Genomic DNA, 19,570 nt, shown 5'->3' with positions numbered 1-19,570 from the left:
GACTGTAAAGATGAACAAAAATTAGCCAAAGTTTCTGTCTTCATAGGTGTAGAGTCTGGAAGGTGTGGGAAGACAGATACTAATAATGTCGATGGAAGAATGGGCAATCTATAGAAAACTCTTATAAAAAAAAACACAAAAAACTCATCCTTTATTTGAGCCAAATTTTGAGGACATGTCAGGAAGCAAAATCTCAACTCTCGATTCCAATAATTACAGGCTGTTGTTTTTCCTTGTGATTAAGCCCCTATCGGCCGGCCAGTGGTCGGCAAACTCATTAGTCAAACTCGCGAGCCGCAGTTTGCCGACCACTGGATTAAGTAAATGCTCTGAAGAATGGCAGTTTTTGAACTTTATACATTAGAATCAAAGAAGGAGCCGTAAGGAGGGTTATATGAAATCTATTGGCGGTAGATTAAGAAGGCACAAGAAACAAAACAAAACAAAAAAACTAACAAAAAGAAGGCAGAAGAAAGCAGAACAGGAGGAAATCCCTAGGATTGGATTAAAAGCAAAACAGAGAGACACTTCCTTTACATCGGTGGGTGCAGGACAGTTAATAATTAACATGCACAGTAGACAGAGATGGCGTGTGGTCTCCTGCTCTGTAGTCTTGTGCTTTGGTGCCAGAAGTTGTGCCTCTGACATTTCAAAGTTACGTTATACTAGACACACAAAGACAATAAATATATAGGCTCAACGTACAAACTGACCTTTGTCAAGTAAGCTACAGGCCTGTGATGCGACTAACCACCATGACCCACTTTAGTTAGGAGTTTTTATGTTCAGACCATCCTGTATGGTTACTTGCAGTCACCAGTTTGTAAGGCCTGCCATGCGCCTCCTCCCTCCCCGAGGTGTCAGGTTTAGTACGTGGCCCTTTTTTTATTATATGATACTTGTATAATTACTACCTTTCTCAATAAGATGAAGCATTTCTATTTGCCACACACCATTTGAGTTCTTTGCATGTATTAACTTATTCGTCACTATCTTCAGAATTCAAATGCCGGTAGTTGACGAGAGAGGAGCATACTTTGCTTTCATACCTCTAGAATGAGGTAAAAAGATTACAAGAAGAGCTTTCCAGCCCTAGCTGGTTTGGCTCAGTGGACAGAGTGTTGGCCTGCAGACTAAGGGGTCCTGGGTTCCATTCCGGTCAAGGGCACATGCCCAGGTTTCGGGCTCAATCCCCAGTATGGGGCGTGCAGGAGGCAGCCAATCAATGATTCTCTCTCATCATTGATGTTTCTCTCTCTCTCCCCTCCTTTCCTCTCTGAAATCAATTAAAAAAAAAAAGCTTTCCAGACAGAGAGCATAACATATGCAAAGTCTGAGGCAAAGACATTGAATGCTTAGAGCGGTGTTTTTCAACATATATGTTGTGGTCATATCAACGTAGTGGATACCAACTTAAAAAAAAAAAGTTGTGCATTGTATAAGTACTAAGTATATGGTAAAAGTATAAATTGTGCATTGTATAAGTACTAAGTATATGGTAAGTACTCTGCTTTGCAAAACTTTTGTTTGTTATTACATGTGTCAAATAGGTTGCAATGTAAAATAAATTTCTTAATGTAGACAGTAATTAGAAGTGTTTGAAAATATTGTTTTGGAAATATGAAAATAAGGCCAGAATGATTGGAGAGCAGAGAGGGAGTAGGAAGGGGACTTCCTAAAATGAGAGAGTTAAGCAGGTGCCGTACCTCAAGGCTTTGGAGATTTATATCAATAACAGCGATCCTGCCCTGGCCGGATTACTCGGTGGTTGGAGCATCTTCTTGTACACCAAAAGGTTGCGGGATTGGTTCCTGGTCAGGGCACATTCCTAGGTTTTGGGTTTGATCCCCACATACAGGAAGCAACAGATCAATGTTTCTCTCCATATTGATGTTTCTCTCTCTCTCTTCCTCTCAAAAATAAATTAAAAAAAATATCCTCAGGTGAGGATTAAAAAAATAATAACAGCTATCCTAATAGGGATGCATTTGAAGGATTTTAAGCAGGAGATATAATCACAGTTGCATTTTGTAAATAGTCACTGTGGCTACTGAGTGAGTAGATCCCCAATGGGTGAGTGCACTAAATGGCATTCTCAGGAGAGGCAGAGACGGCACTGTCCCTGCCTTCAAGGGGCTCAGATTTTAGCTAGGGAGAGAACAGAGATGATAAGAGTTCTGTATGATTCCGCAGCACTGACAATTTCCTCCATCATTAACAGTTAAAGCACTACCCACAGAATTTGCAAACCTGTAGCTTGAAACCCAAAAATACTAGCATGGAATTAAAGTAAATGACTTTCAAGACTCGTACACTGAAAACTACAAACCACTCTCACATCCATGTTTCTCTCTCCCTCTCCCTTCCTCTTTCTAAAAATCAGTTTCAAAAGAATGGTACCAGAAGTGAAGAAGAGAAAACCAAAGAAATTACATTTTTTAAAGAATATATTTTTATTGATTTCAGAGAGGAAGGGAGAGGGAGAGAAAGATAGAAACATCAATGATGAGAGAGAATCATTGATTGGCTGCCTTCTGCACACCCGCTACTGGGGATTGAGCTCGCAACCTGGGCATGTGCCCTTGACTGAAATCGAACCCGAGACCCTTCAGTCCACTGCTCTATCCCCTGAGCCAAACCAGCTAGGGCAGAAATTACATTTTTTGTTCTGCACTAAAGAGGCATGACTGGTCCTTTAAAAAAATAAATAAATAAAAAATAAATAAAAAAAATATATATATATATTTTATATATATATATATATATTTTTTTTTATTGATTTCAGAGAGGAAGGGAGAGGGAGAGAGAGATAGATACATCAATGATGAGAGAGAATCACTAATCGGTTGCCTCCTGCACGCCTCCCACTGGGGATCGAGCCCGCAACCCGGGCATGTGCCTTTGGCCAGAATCAAACCTGGAACCTTTCAGTCCGCAGGCTGACGCTCTATCCACTGAGCCAAACCAGCTAGGGCATGACTGGTCCTTTTAAAACACAGAAACATAAAGGTATAAGCAGTCCATATAGAAACTGAGGGAAGAAAACGATAACGTGTTTTTTGGTAGAAATCATTTGACATTAAAATGTATTTATTTGATTGTATTTTAAAAAGCAGCGCAGAATCACGTCCATTCTTCATAGTATCACCGTACAGACTGAATTTCAGAGCCCCTAGCTGGCTTTGGAAACTTCTGAAGAGCTATTGGTCCAGCATGCCTTTCTTTTCCCTCCAGGCTCGCCTGCTCTTTCAGGGGTGCTGATGGCAGTCGATGCTAAATAAACAGCATGTGGTTGAGCTTGCCAAACCCTTTAAACCTTCTCCCATAGCCAACAAGGTGAATTGGCTTATTCTTTATCCGAAGTCACTAAGCAAGCCGGTTCTCAAACAGAGAATGGAGGGAAGATTCCACTGTAGACAACGTCCAAAGTTAGGGAAGCATGAACTCAGAGAGCTTTAACTGTTTAGTTCCTTCTGCTGATGAGAGAGATGCCAGCAAGGTGGCTCAGATCTTTGATCCAGTGACAGAGCAGTGCACTCAGTTCCTTTGATTAAAATATGTAGGAAAAGCCATCTCCGGGTAGAGAAGAGTAGGTTATTATGGAATGTAAGAAGAAAGTCAAAACTGAGCAGTGCTGCTTTCCTCTTGAACTCCAACGATCACTCCACTCCCATCATCTTTATGGTCCAAGCAAACTCAACTGGAAGAGCAGAGGGTGGTACCGGGGGCAGATAAATGAGGAGACCTCCAGGTGGATTTGTGGACCACTTCAGATCTTTTTGGATTCCCAGCATCGTTACCTGAAGAAAGCAAAAGGCAATGGGAAAAACATTAATGCATTAATGAGTACAGAATACGGCCTGAACATGGTGGAAAACAACCAAGCTGAGCCCGGGAAGGGAAGATCGTCCAAAACAGCGGTCGCCAACCCTTCGGATCTCACGGACCAATGGTCCGCGGACCACCGGTTGGCGACTGTTGGTCTAAAAGGGGAATAAATATGGGAGAAACCTGGGGAAGGAAAGAGGAAGTAGAGAAGACCTGCCGATCCCTTTTTAAAAAGTTACATCTCTGAAAGGACTAACTGAGGCCCCTTACCTGTGTAGCAGAGGTAGTTTTGGGGGATTTAAGGCTTAAGATTCCATTTTCTGGCCAGTTCAGGAAAATGGCATAAACAGCTGATGCTTTTGAGGTATACCTGGGAAAAAAGAAACATCATTATCAAAGACACCTGGCTTGTTACCCTGACACCTAAGGTTATTACACGTAACCTTGTACATTCCCCTTCCTATGACCTACTAATCCCAAGGTCTGTGGGAAGAAAGCAGCCTCTTTCTGGTAATATCTTCTATTTTCACTCTCTATTGGGTTACAAGTTTTCTTTAAAATTTTTAAAATCTTACACCAGTTATTTCACACTGAGGCCTTCTGCCTTATCATTCAAATATTTTTTCAACTCTAAATCCACGTGAAAACACCAGAGGATATAACAAGGGCAAGATGTGCAATGAAGACAAATTTGTAATTCTGAGATTTCATGCTCAGAGAAGAGGATGAAAATCACTAAACGGAAGCTCATCTGAAACAAGGACCCATGTTTCCCCTGATCCAAGGACCTATGCTCTATGGTGTAACACTAGCAGATTTATGAACACATCGTATATGCCTGGCACTCTGCTGGGAGCTTTACATACAGTACCTCATTTAATCCTCACAGTAGCTCTAGGAAGAATCATTGCCCCATTTTGCAGTTGATCAAATAACTAGATCCACAATTCCAAGCAGGAATCATGACTTCTGCATTTACTAGCTCTGTGATCCTAGGCAAGTTATATTACTGCTCTGGGCCCTCTTTCTCACTTGTAATATGGAGAGAATAACAGTGTCTATCTGGTGGGCTTGTTGAGGGGATTAAATGGGTGGAAAGAATTTAGAATGGAGCCTTACACATTGTAGTTGCTACACAACTTTAGCTACTACTATTTTTAATTAGACCAGGTAAAGTATCAAGTAAACTGATTGTTTTTTGATGCTTTTTGCACTAAACCTATCCCCACCCCAACTAGTCAAAGATACCCTGGTGGCTTAAGCCATAAACTGGGGTACAAATGAGTAGCGAAAGAACAGCTTGTGGGTTTCAAGGCGACGTCCAATGCGGCTTCTAACCTTGTGGACCAAGGAGATGCCAGGTCAGGATGGGCACAGTCCCGCTCCCACACACAACAGAAGACAGGACTCACCATACAGATTCGTTCTTTTCCAGTTGTACCCGCCATGGTTTAGAGGCATAGATAGCCTCCCCACTGATGCTCAGCCACTTCCCAACAGCAAGCAGCCTTTCTTGGAAGATGGGAACAATCAGTCCATCTTTCGTTGGCCCAATGTTGAGAAGATAGTTTCCTCCCAAACTTACTGTCTGGACCAGTTCCTGTAAAGAGTGGAAACAATGAAATCCTACGTATGAATTCCAAGCCTGGCCGAATGCCTAGAACACACAGATACTAAGAGAAGAAAAAGAATCCAGGGCACCTTCTCTCCCTGCTTTGCGAGTGTCCTTTTCCCTTTTGAAAATACTATATATTTTTGTCACTATAAAAGCAAGACAGGATTCTATAAGAAAACGGAAAAATCCTGCTGCAAGATGGAGGAATATATTAACTTGAACTCCAGGGAGTGAACACGGGCACTTCCCTGGGAGGCTGCCCTTCCAGGTGCCACAGGCAGCGGGAAGGGTCCTGAGTCGGAAGCACAGAGGACGAGCAGGAGCGGAGAACAAAGCACTTGGCCATGAAGGGATCACATGGAGCCAGACAGAGAGAACATGGGGTCAGAGGGAAGAGGTTTTGAGGGGGTGCTGTGGAGACTTTGGGGAGACTGAAGAGATCTGAAGAATTTCAGGACACTCTGTATGTGATGGCCTATATAAATGTATATGCTGCCCGTCGGGAAAACATGCTATAAAGAGATACAATAGTCCTGCCTTATCCACCGTTTCGTGTTCCACGGTTTTAGTTACCTATGGTCAACCGCAGTCTGGACATATTAAATGGAAAAACTCCAGAAATAAACAATTCATAAAGTTTAAGCTACACTCCGTTCTGAGCACCTCACTCCATCTCATCCAGTAAGCATCGAGTCATTTCACATCATCACAAGAAGAAGAGTACAATGTAGTCAGATATTTGGGGAAACCAAATTCTTTGGACATAACTTTCATTACAGGGTATTGGTCTATTTTATCATGTTATTGTTAACCTCTTACTGTGATTAATGTATAAATTAAACTGTATCATAGGTATGTATAGTATAGGAAAAACAGGGTTCAGTACTATCCTGGGTTTCAGGCATCCACTGGGGGTCTTAGAACATATCCCTGAGAATAAAACATTAGCCCATATAAAATTGATAAACATTTTAATGGTTAAGGACAACCCCCAAATCTACTTAACTATCCCATTATGGTTGTAAGAAATTGAAACAACCATATGTCCAATTGAAGATAAACCTGGAAGAACATGTCTGTACATAAAACTCTCTTCTGTAATTACAATGATTCCCTCAGGACAGACTGCTCTGAGTATGTCCAATAACCCAAAGGGTCTATCCACCTGCACGTTCATCCACGGTGCTGCCACCACCCTCAGTTAGAAGGCTGGTTTGAGATGGCAGTTAAGAAATAGCTAACTCATGCCCCACTGGCGTGGCTCGGTGGCTAAGTGTAAACCTATGAACCAGGAGGTCATGGTTCAATTTCTGGTCAGGGCACATGCCTGGGTTGTGGGCTCGATCCCCAGTAGGGGGTGTGCAGGAGGCAGCTGATAAGTGATTCTCTCTCATCATTGATGTTTCTATCCCTCTCTCCCTTTTTCTCTAAAAAAAAAGAAAAAAAAGAAAGGAAGAGCTAACTCACAGGTGTCTTACCGAAATGATTTCCGATTCACTTGCCACGTCAGAGATGGACATGGTGCGACGGTAGCCCCAGGACCGCTTGTCTATGGAGGTGCACATCTCCCACTTGTGATTTGGCAAACTTGACGGCTGAAATTTATCTTCACAGTTGTAGTATCCTCCATGGTGACAGGAACAGTTAAAACCCCATCGGTCGTTTACCACTACCTCATCCTAAAGGAGGAAAGAGCACTGGGTCATCAAGGGTGAACCTCTCATCTTCCTTACATAACGCAGTGCGATAAATTAAGAATCTATTTGGAAGCCAAGAACAGACTTAGTCTAGAGCAGTCGTTCTCAACTGGGGCCATATTGCCCCAAGAGGATTTTGGCAAAGCCTAGAGACCTTCTGGGTTGTCACAACTGGGGTGGTACTACTGCCATCTAGAGGCCAGGATGGTGTTGGAGGCCAGGGATGGTGGTAAACTTTTTACAATATAAAGGACAGCCTCTTAGCAACAAAGAAATACTCAGCCCTAAAAGTCAACAGTACAGAGGCTGAGAAGCCCTGGTCAAGCGATCTGTAACGTTAGCGATGGAAGAGCCGTTTTAAAGATCATCTTGTAGATCATTTATGTGTTCCTCTCACATCAATCTCTATCTGTCTTTCTCTCTCTCTCCCACTTTCTCTAAAAATCAATGGAAAAATATCCTCGGGTGAAGATTAAAAAAAGAAAAGAATTAAAGAAGAAAAATAAAGTTTATGTTTCAAGGAAGGGGAAAAAAGAATTAAAGGAGAAATCCTTTTTTTAAAATATATTTTTATTGATTTCAGAGAGGAAGAAAGAGGGAAAGAGAGACAGAAACATCAATGATGAGAGAGAATCATCGATCGGCTGCTTTAAAGGAGAAACCTTTAACATCCATTACGTCCCTGGGTCCCTAGCACCCCCATGGAGATGTTATTACTCCAGATCCTCTCTCCTTATACTGTCTTGTATCACAACAGATAAATAAGACAGAAGTCCTATAACCACATACCTTAACTGGGCTGTCACTGTAGAGCCAGGAAAGAAAATCTGTGGAGTTCCAGTAAGTATCAGGACTTTCCCAGTCTCCATCGGACCAAATCAAGTCAGGTTTATACCTGAAAGACATGCAATGAGAATGAAGTTTATTACCTGAATCCATTCACAAAAGTCTTACCAATCATTTTTTGCAACACATACTTATAAATCTTCTTTCACCTTTTTTTCTTTAAGTCCTCACCCAGGGATATATTTTTATTGATTTCAGAGAGAGGAAGGGAGGAGAGGGAGAGGGGGGTGGAGAGAGAGAGAGAGAAAGAGAAACACTGGTTGGTTGTCTTTCAGATGCACCCCAATTGGGGATGAAATCCACAATCTGGGTATGTGCCCTGACTGGGAATTGAACCTGTAACTTTTTGGTGTATGGGACGATGCTCCAACCAACTGAGCCATACCAGCCAGGGCTCACCAATTTTGAAAGTGCCATAAAATTACCATAGTGCAGAGAATGTGGAAAACTAAAGAGACAAAAACAACCACACAAAATGCCTCTGCTATCATAACCATGTTTAATACACAGCATTTGGGAATATTTTCCCCTAATCTTTTTTTTTTAATGTCTTTTTAAAAAGTAGAGCTGTAATCAGTATTATACAATTTGGTCTCCTTCCAGAGACTAATTCCAACTAAAAGAATGGTTCTTCAGAACTACAGGATTGAGGTTTCTGCTTTTAAGATGCATTAAGAGCCCTGGCTGGTGTTGCTCAGTGGTTAGAGTTTCGGCCCGTGCACCACAGCATCGCAGGTTTGATTCCCAATCAAGGGCGTGTACCTAGGTTTGCAGGTTCAATCCCCCTGGCCCAGTTGGGGTGCATGAAGGAGGCAACCGGTCTCACATCAATCTTTCTCTCTCTTTTTCTTCCTTCCTTCCTGCCTTCTTCCTTCCTTCCTCCTCCCTCCCTCCCTCCCTTCCTTCCTTCCTTCCTTCCTTCCTTCCTTCCTTCCTTCCTTCCTTCCTTCCTTCCTTCCTTCCTTCCTTCTTTCCTTCCATTCACTCTAAAAATCAACAGGAAAAATACTCTCAGGTGAGGAATAACAACAACAAGAACAAGATGTATTAAGAGCCTGAACTATTCTGCCCAATCCATTTTTTTGGACAACTACCTAAAGCTTCGACCATAAAGGATTTATAGAACCCCCTGGCCACAGTTGCCCCTTTCACATGTCATTACTCTGAGCCTTCTGAAGTGTGAGTGTGCGTATATACCTATAAGATAAGCATTATTAGTCCCACCTTAGAGAGCAGGAATCTGACGCTCAGCAGGACAATTTGTTTTAGGTGAAAACACTTGTAAGCAAACAAGAACTGGAACTCAAATGTAAATCTGCCTGCTGCCAACTCCTATACTGTACTCCATAGTTAGGACAGCAAATAGACTCCAGGAGAAAGACTGTCTGTGTAAGAGGCAAAATATAGCAGAATCTGTGTTTCACTGTGTACAAGAAACTGTACTAGGCATTTTATGTTCATTACCTCATTAGTTCTTACAATGATGCTATGGTGTATATTATCCCCATTTCTCAGATAAATAAACAGATCTAGAAGATTAAGTAGCTTGCTCCAGGCCACACAGCCAGTAAGAAAAAGGAACTGGATTTCAGGTCCAGTTCTGACTCTGAACCTCTGCTGGTCTCTTACAACTGTACTATTTCCTTAGAGAAGTCATCTTGCCCTAGCCGGTTTGGTTCAGTGGATAGAGTGTCTGCGGACTGAAGGGTCCTGGTTTGATTTGGTCAAGGGCACATGCCCGGGTTGCAGGCTTGATCCCCAGTAGGGCATGCAGGAGGCAGCCGATCAATGATTCTCTCTCATCACTGATGCTTCTATGTCTCTCCCTCTCCCATCCTCTCTGAAATCAATATAAATATATTTTAAAAAAGAAAAAAATAGAAGTCATCTGGATGCAAGGAGGGTCTGAGTCCCCACCCCCTAAATCCCCCTAAAATGAGTGTCCAGGCAGAGATAGCTGCCTCTTTTTTTTTTTAAATGCATTTCTTTATTGATTTCAGAGAGGAAGGGAGAAGGAGAGAGAGATAGAAACATCAATGATGAGAGAGATTCATTGATCGGCTGCCTCCTGCACCCCCCCCCCCCGCCCCACTGGGGACCGAGCCCGCAACCCAGGCATGTGCCCTTGGCCAGAATCGAACCTGGGACCCCTCGGTCCGCAGGCTGATGCTCTATCCACTGAGCCAAGTCGGCCAGGGCAGCGATAGCTGCCTCTTAAGCAATAAAGTGCGAGAAGGGAAAACTAGGAATGAAACAAGATGAAGACAAATCCCAAAGTGAAAGTGGTCATTTTAAGAATAACAATAACATTTATCTGTTCAGCACGGTGACAGGTACTGTTCACATATTACTCTGAGCCCCATTAGAAGGCATCCTTAGCCTCACTTTATGGTGAGAATCTGAGGCTCAGAAGGGTGATCTGGTTAAGGCTTTGTAAGTAAGAAGAGCCTGGATTCAAAGGCAAATCTGCCAGATGCCAAGTCCCAGGCAGGTCTAGGGCCCATTAGACCCTGTTGCCTCTCCAAGGTCAGACAAAGAAAATGGCACGCAAGGAGGGAACTGAAGTTCTGACTTCCTACCATCTGGGATCTGTGTGCTTCAATTTATAAAGGTAATATGACCACATTACAGGAGTTCTGAAGAGTAGGAGGAAAAATATACTTTGTCTCAATACAACCACCACTTTTATTATTCTGATGTACTCTAGATTTTTTTATTTTTTTATTTTTTTTATTATTTTTTTTTTAAAATATATTTTATTGATTTCCTACAGAGAGGAAGGGAGAGGGATAGAGAGCTAGAAACATCGATGAGAGAGAATCATCGACCAGCTGCCTCCTGCACACCCCCCACCAGGGATGTGCCCGCAGCCAATGCACATGCCCTTGACCGGAATCGAACCTGGGACCCTTGAGTCTGCAGGCCGACGCTCTATCCACTGAGCCAAACCGGTTTTGGCGATTTTTTTAGATTTTTTTCATGTTCCACCTTTTCTCCTTTTCCCCCAACTTCTCTGATTTCATTGAGAAAAGTAATAAGGCCAAAAACATTTCTGTGTTTTACCTGTTCACAAGTTCGTATAGCTCTGGCATTGTTTTCCCAAAGACAAAATACTGTGTTTTGAAGCCATTTTTCTTATCAAGTAGGTAGAGTGGATGGAACCATTCGAAGAGTGAGTGATACAGTCCGTAGCGTATGTTCCTTAAACAGAAAAACAGGCCAATAACTGTCATTAAGCAAAGAAAAAATAGTTTCTTTAAAAACAATCAGTGGCAGCATTTTTATATCTCAGTGAAACGCACCCTGAGGGCATTGGGGGAGAGGGGATCCAAAACCATTAACTTAAACATGATCTCTTATCATTCACAACCAATTACAATGATTGGGTTTACTATGTTTTTGATAGTACACATAACTACTTTTTATACATATATATCTTGACATCAAATGTCATTTAAACCTCCTTTTAACTTTTTTTTTTAATACATTTTTATTGATTTTAGAGAGGGAGAGGGAGAGACAGAAACATCAATGATGAGACAGAATCATTGATCTGCCTCCCGCACTCCCCCGCACTGGGGATCAACCCGGGCACGTGCCCTTGCCTGGAATCAAACCCAGGACCCTTCAGTCCACAGGCCGACACTCTATCCACTGAGCCAAATCAGTTAGGGCAGTGGTCGGCAAACTGCGGCTCTTGAGCCGAGGTTTGCCGCTCTGTTGACTAATGAGTTTGCCGACCACTGGGATAGGGGCTTAATCACAAGGAACAACAACAGCCTGTAATTATTGGAATCGAGAGTCTAGGTCAGTGGTCGGCAAACTCATTAGTCAACAGAGCGGCAAACCGCAGCTCGAGAGCCGCATGTGGCTCGAGAGCCGCAGTTTGCCGACCACTGAGCTAGGGCATCTTTTAACTTTTAAGTCAATTATCTCAATAATAACATATAGTCCATTAAAAAAAATGTTTTATCTGTCAATCATAAGACTACGTATTGAAGAAATATTGGAAAGCCTTCCAACCCAGGTCCTTTTCCAGTGTCTGATGGACGGCAGGGACCAGGTCTCTCATCTTTGGGTCCCCCTTCATTGTCAACACATAACTTTGCTAGCATTCAGGGAAGGTTTGGGTAAATGACAGATCAAGAGGGAACTGTAAGGGCAGTTAAAGCAGCAAAAAGTTAAGGAGCCACTGGGTTGATTCTAACTAATGGGGGGATGGGGGTGGGGAGAGATTGACCAAAGAACTTACATGCATGTATGCATAATCCATGGACACAGACAATAGTGTGGTGAAGGCCTGGCGGGGGGGTGGGGGGGACGGACGGGTGGAGGTGGGTCAATGGTTTCTTGTTTTATTTTTCTAAGATTGACTAATAGTTTTTATTGATTTCAGAAAGAGGAAGGGAGAGGGAGAGATAGAAACATCAATGATGAGAGAGAATTATCGATTGGCTGCTTCCTGCATGCCCCCTATTGGGGATTGAGCCGGCAACCCGGGCATGTGCCCTGACTTGGAATGGAACTGTGACCTCCTGGCTCATGGGTTGATGCTCAACCACTGAGCCACACTGGCTGGGCTTGACTAATAGTTTTTAACATACCCAAAGGGAAACACGGTTAAAGTGACCTATTTTCATACACAAGAAAGCTTGTTTTGAGTTAAGACTGGTGTTACCGAAACACTATGATGCAAGTAAGAAGTAAGGTACATTGTAATGGCACAGATAAGACAGAAAGAACTGAAGTTGTTTCATTATGACTCAGGAATTAAACAGATTCAAAGAAGATAAAAATCAAGTATCCTGAAGTGTGGATCTAATCAACACCTCAGTTTTACAGCACGACTGTTATCTAAGCTCATCAGAGGGAAACTGAATCTCGAACAGGTGACAAGAGTGAGCACTCTTTCTTAAGGGACCAGGTAGTATTTTAGGCTTCGCAGGCCTTGTGGTCTCTACCCTAACTCACAACACATAAATGAATGGGCATAGCTATGTCCCAATCAAACTTCCTTGACACAAACAGGCAGCTGGCCCACCCCTTAAATAGCATATCAAGTTTGCCAGATCACAACAGAGCTGAGAGGGGGCATGGCACAAATACCACTTTCCTCCTTACAGGCAAACATACCCAGAACTGTGGGGTCCAAAACCAGAACACCTGAGTTCAAATCCCACCTCTGCCACTTCCTAGCTCGTTGATCTTGGAAAGCTACTTTTTAAAATATATATATATCTTTATTGTGGAAAGTATTACACCTCCACCCCCCAGGCCTTCACCACACTATTGTCTGTGTCCATGGATTATGCATACATGCATATAAGTTTTTTGGTCAATCTCTCCCCACCCCCATCCCCCCATTAGTTAGAATCAACCCAGTGGCTCCTTAACTTTTTGCTGCTTTAACTGCCCTTTTCAGTTCCCTCTTGATCTGTCATTTACCCAAACCTTTCCTGAATGCTAGCAAAGTTCTGTGTTGACAATGAAGGGGGACCCAAAGATGAGAGACCTGGTCCCTGCCGTCCATCAGACACTGGCAAAGGACCTGGGTTGGAAGGCTTTCCAGAAAGAATCCTTCTCAGAGTACAAATGGGCCATGGTGGTCTTTGCTAGGCATCCTTCACCCAACCAGACAGAGCCATGAATTTCTGATGGTGTCACCTTTGGCCACATAAAAACAGACAAGCATCAAACACTGCCAATTCAGGTACTCGCTAAATGCAAACTTAGAAAACACAAGCGTATAGAAGGTGTGGTACACTGGATGACGGTTAGATCAAAAGCAATGATGGACTACCTGCAGTACACACACACCTCTTCCGGATGGCTGTTCCCAACTCACCAACCAAATCACGATGGGGCCCCACATCCTGAGAATTCCAGTTCCAAGACACCGAACTTGGCCAGTTTGTGAAGCCTTCGTGATGCTTTGTTGTCAGGACTACATACCTGTGGACATCAAAACCATATGAGCAAAGAAGTGGGCAGTGGTCCACGAGCATGAACTCACCCAGCATGACTGCGGCTTTGGAAATGGTAGGGAGAACTGGCTGTTTGAATGTGGAGCGAAGATACAGTGACCACCAACTGTAAATGTGTCTCAAAGCCAAAAAAACAAAGCAGACAACTCCACAGAATATGACATTATTATTACAGGGTAATTTAGTTACAGGGATGGAGGGTCGGGGTGGACAGACAACCCTGGTAGTTCTGTGCAGCTCAGTCTCCACTGCTTTACAGTTATTGCAGTGAATGTTTTATAGTACAGCTGAACTACTAATGATTGACAAGACACAGGGTCTAAGAATGCCTTATGAGCCAGGAACCCTACCTCCTAGTGGTCTTATGATGGAAAATTGCTTAGAATTGACACCAACACCTAGTTTGATATAGGTCTCTGCTGCTGTGCCATTCTGGCCACTTACTGACAAGAATCTTTATGATTACATTGAATAGGCTTACAGAACAGTAGTCATCTACACTAATAAAAGAGAAACATGCAAATTGACCATACCTCTGCTACGCCCACCAGCCAATCAGGAGCAACTATGCAAATTAACCCAACCAAGATGGCTGCGGCCACGGAGAGAGCAGGAGGCTTGGGTTTCCCGGGCAATGGAGGAAGCCAAGCTTCCTGCCTGCTCTGGCCAGCCCTGGCCTCCGCTCAAGGCTACAAAGTTTCAATTATAGAAGATAAATAAATCCTAACAAAAATGGCGGCAGCCACAGAGTTGGAGAGAGCAGGAGGCTTGTGTTGCCCCTGGTGATGGAGGAAGCTAAGCTTTGTGGCCGGCCCTGGCCTCTGTTCCAGGCTACAAAGTTTCAATTATAGAAGATAAATAAATCCCAGATACCAGGGCCTCCACTTGGGTCGCCGGGGGGCGTGACCGGCCTGCAAACCACCACAAGCCCCTCACCCAGGCTGCACCATGTCCCAAGGGAACCCCCACCCTGATTCGGGACACCCTTCAAGGCAAACCAGCCGGCCCCCACCTGTGCACCAGGCCTCTATCCTATCTAATAAAAGAGTGATATGCAAATTGACTGTCACTCCAACACACAAGATGGCTGCCCCCATGTGGACACAAGATGGCCGCCACAAGATGGCCAGCAGGGGAGGGCAGTTAGGAGTGACCAGGCTGACAGAGGAGGGAAGTTGGGGGCGACCGGGCCTGCAGAGAAGGGCAGTTGGGGGGGACCCAGGCCTGCAGGGGAGGGCAGTTAGGGGTTACCCGGCCTGCAGGGGAGGGCAGTTAGGGGCAATCAGGCTGGCAGGGGAGTGGTTAGGGGGTGATTAGGCTGGCAGGCAGGAGCAGTTAGAGGCAATCAGGAAGTCAGGCAGGCAAGCAATTGCGAGCCAGCAGTCCTGGATTGTGAGAAGGGTCCCAGATTGGAGAGGGTATAGGCTGGGCTGAGGACCCCCCCCCCACCCCCCATGCACAAATTTCGTGCACCGGGCCTCTAGTCTATATATATAAAAGCCTAAGTGACAACCAGATGACCAGCTGATTGCTATGATGCACATTGACCATCAGGGGGCAGATGCTCAACACAGGAGCTGCCCCCTGGTGGTCAGTGCACTCCCACAGCCAACCTCCCCCAGTTGGCTGGCCCTGATCGACCCCAATCGGGACTGGGCAAGATGGCCTTGATCAGCCGGGAGGGACCCCACCCTTGCACGAATTCATGCACCAAGCCTCTAGTTAAGACAGTGAATGCTGGCCAGGAACAGTTAGCTTGGTCAAAGTTAAAGCTTGAATAGAGAGAGTAGAGGGCTTACAAAGATGGAGTTGGTTTGTTCACATCAACATTAGACACTCGCCTACAGGAAACATACTTGTGAGTTGCTGCAGCCACAGCTCCCCAGGGGTATTGCTCCAGGAATGGAAGCAAACTTGAGGAAACCACAGTCCTTAGTCTCCTGCCAAGGAGGAGGCCCAGAGGGAGAAGATGTGCACCTTAGCTCTCGTTCTTCAACCCTTCCAGGAATTAATGATTAGCTTTTCTTAACCTTTGCTCTAAAGAAGAAAGAAAGCTCTACTAGAAATAGCAGATGACAGAAAAGTAAGCTATTCATTTTACCAAACCCACATGAACTGCCTCTCATTTATAGAGGTGACAAAAGTCCCAAAGAGCTGGGGAGAAAAGACAAGTGTTGAAATAACCACCAAATCACTCAACCTTTCATTTGCTTTCATGGTGGAAAAAAAAGAGAAAATTTAACCACTGGCTGGTGCGGGGAGCTCCAAGACTTTAAGGGCCAGATCGTATTTCAGGCTTTGAGGGCAATAACCCTTTTACAATGTAAAAATCATTCTCATCTCATGCTACTTACAAAAACAGGCAGAGGACCAATCCCTCTGGCCACGGTAAGCAGAGCTTGGAGTCGTGAGATTTGGAATCTAGGACATCAGTTCCCTTCCTCTATCTGGGCTAGTCCCCTGGTCCATGAAATAAGGGGTTTCCCAGATTTTAATTTTTTTTTTCATTTTTAACTTATGGATCTCTATGGCTCCTAGAAGATAGAGTACACCTCCTCTGTTTATTCTAGCATTATTTTCCCATACATTTAATGGCAAACGCTAAATGTCAGTTTAATTTATTAGTAATAAGATACTATTTCTTATTGATTTGAAAGAGAGAGAGAAACATCGATTTGTCGTTCCACCCATTCATGCATTCATTGGTTGGTTCTTGAATGTGCCTGATCAGGAATCCAACCCCCCACCTTGGCATACCAAGACGACACTCTTACCAAATGAGCTACCCGACCAGGGCAGTACAAGAGATCTTAAAGTCCGAGAGAAACTAAAACCTGGACGATGACCGAGGAGACAGCGGTAGAAGACTGCTCTAAGCCAGGAGCCAGGAAACCTCCATTCTTAGTTTCCTCCAACCCCCGCCACGCCCAGCAGTCAAACTAGTCCTGAGGGTAGCCACTCCCTGCCGTGACACCTGGCCACAGACTGCCCGAAAGGATTACTTCTCCAGGACCCGCCCCAGCCTTCAACACCCACCCGGGCCCTCGCCTCTCTCTTCCCCATCCCAGCACGCTCCACTTTCGGTTCTCTGCACCTTCCATACGCAAGCTCCAACAGTTCTCAAGACAATTCAAACATTTCTTGAGCACTTGAATGTGCAAAGCATTGACAAGAGCAGGTGGATGCGAATCTCTACTGTTTCCCAAATACAATGCACACCAGAGCTCCCCTCCCTTTCCCTCTCGGAGATGATAAAGCTGAAAGGAACCAATTACAATCCCTTTCCACAGCCCTGGACGGAGGCGGCAGGGAAGTGAAATCGCCTTGGTCAAGTTCACAGCTGAACTAGGACCAGACTCCCTACCACTGGCTTAAAATCCTGGAGTCCCGGTTTTCTTGTCAACCTGGAATGGACAATGAGGCATCACGCTGCTCCATCCATTGAGGGCTTTCCCACCCACCACCTCCTTGAAACTTGTATTTTCTCCTAATTCCCAACCGGACGCACCTTCCCCTTATGATCAAGCATGCCACCTTCAATTCTGCATCCTTCCGGGGACAAAACACATGACCTGGGGTATCTCAAGTCAGACGGATGGCTGTGCGACCCTGGGCGAGGCGCCTAACCTCCCCCCCGCCGCTCGGTTCCCACCAGCCTAACCCCCGCCCGTTGCTCCGGCCCCGGGAGGAGGTGCGCCGCCCGCACCCGCGGCCACTCACTTGGCCCCGGCGGCCTGGAAGAGGTCGGCCCAGGCCTCCGGGTCGAAGAAGCGCGCGGTGAACAGCGGCCCGAAGTCGGCGTAGCTGAAGCCGGGCGGGTAGTTGTCGCTCATGAAGCGCCGGTACTGCGGCAGCCCCTCGCCCTTCCAGTGCCACCAGAACCACTCGCTGCCCCAGGCCGGCACCGAGAACACGCCCCAGTGCACGAACACCCCGAATTTGGCCTTGTCGAACCAGTCCGGCAGGGGCCGGGAGTCCAGACTCGGCCAGTCCGGGGTGTAGCGGCGCTGAGCCCCGAGCGCCCACTCGGCCGCTCCGAGAACCAGCAGCAGCCGCGGCAGCAGCGGCAGCCGGGTGCCCACCGCCCACGACTTCATCTCGGGAGACCACACTCCGACTCTCCGCCTCCACCATCCCCTCTCACCGCGCAGCTGCGGCGCGAGGCCCCGCCCACTCTGACTAATGATTGGCTCGGTAGGAAAAAGGGGCGGGTCAGCCCTGGCGGCTTGACTACCGAGTCTCTTCCCCTCTTAGTCCGCCAGCCCTGTTGCGCCCTCTAGCGCTTAAAAGGAGAAAAGACGCAAGGAGGCGTTGACAGCGCTTTGGCCGGTGGTGTAATGAAAACTTCTGAAGACTTCCTGGCGGGGTTCAGCCGTGGGACTGATTCAATCGTGGGGGTGTAGAAGGCCGGGTGTGTACGGAGAACTGGGTGTAGTGCATTTGGCCGTTGGGAGTCATAGCGGACTATCTGAGCTGTAGTACAGAAGAGCAAGCTGGAGGCGGGAACACCAGATGCAAGGGCATTGTTACCGTCCTGGTAGAAACAACAAAGTAGAATAATGCTGGTAGAAGCATTATGAGGAGGGAGAACACTGGATGCTGAAAGGAGAAGAGCAGGTGTGACCATTTTGCCTATCTAATACTTGCTTTGGGAATTCTGAAGCCATTCCAAGAGCCTAACATCTGATTGGAAAAACAAGACCCTTGGACATACAAGCACCACAAAGGAACGTTTTTAGAGCAGTGGGGCAAGAAAATTAACAGCCCCAAGTCCTACAGCATAGGGAATATAGTAAAAAATATTGTAATAACTATGTATGGTCCCAGGTGGGTACTAGAATTATCAGGTGGAATCACTTCATAGATGATATAACTGTCTAACCACTATACTATACTCCTGAAACTAATATAAAATTATATTGAATGCCAACTGTAATTTAAAAATAAAATAAAATAAAAAGAGTCCCAGGCCCTAGGAGTACCTGTGTGAACGTTGTCTGGCAGGGAGGTCACCAAGTCCTCTACAACCTGCATATGCTGTGCATGCTCAGACAGGAGGTGAGGCCATCAGGCGTGGGAAGTACAATGACCCTAAGTGGCACCGCCAGTCCCTACATATCAGTGAGAGAACTGCAGCAGGGAATTTGGGGTTTCTCTACACAATCCCCTTTCCTCCTCTCTCCATTTGAGGGAGGAGAAAACGGAGACCCAGAGAGAGGATAGAAGTTGCTCAAGATGATGCAGCTAGTTGAGCTCAGAGGTGGGACCAGAACCCAGGTCTCCAGATGTGGAATTTGTGCCTCTCCACATGCTGCTTCTCTCTTGCACCCCGGAAGGAGACAGCACCTGTGTTGACAGAACCAAGCACTTCCTCATCCTAGGAGTTGTAAGGAAATACAAAGGCAATTGCTGAATAAACAGCTATTCTAATCTGTGTTTCTTTCTCTGCAAGGTTAGGCTAAAATATTGTCCAAAATGGTACGGATTAGCAGTGTGGCCTCAGGCAAGTGATTTTGCCTCTTAGAAGTTTCCTCATGTGTAAAATGAGGACACCAAAGCCTCATCGGGTTATTGTGAAGACCAAATGAAATACCTCATTT

At 45.3% G+C, this 19,570-nt stretch overlaps 1 protein-coding gene across 1 annotated transcript; it reads right to left on the bottom strand.

Annotated features, from left to right (window-relative positions):
* Positions 1-2,582: 2,582 nt before the first annotated feature.
* FUCA1 (alpha-L-fucosidase 1) lies at positions 2,583-18,116 on the bottom strand. The gene is made up of 8 exons (XM_079777198.1): positions 17,691-18,116; positions 13,804-13,938; positions 11,050-11,187; positions 7,930-8,035; positions 6,922-7,122; positions 5,241-5,428; positions 4,099-4,198; positions 2,583-3,800 (listed from the first exon to the last, which is right to left on the bottom strand). The coding sequence occupies exons 1-8, from the start codon at positions 18,065-18,067 to the stop codon at positions 3,660-3,662; spliced, it is 1,386 nt and encodes a 461-aa protein (XP_079633324.1). The 5' UTR covers positions 18,068-18,116; the 3' UTR covers positions 2,583-3,659.
* Positions 18,117-19,570: the final 1,454 nt, after the last annotated feature.

Source organism: Cnephaeus nilssonii, assembly GCF_951640355.1.
Source record: "Cnephaeus nilssonii genome assembly, chromosome: 7".
Taxonomy (NCBI): domain Eukaryota; kingdom Metazoa; phylum Chordata; class Mammalia; order Chiroptera; family Vespertilionidae; genus Cnephaeus; species Cnephaeus nilssonii.
Note: the sequence above shows the minus strand (reverse complement) of the source record. Positions and strands in the feature narration are given on the sequence as shown.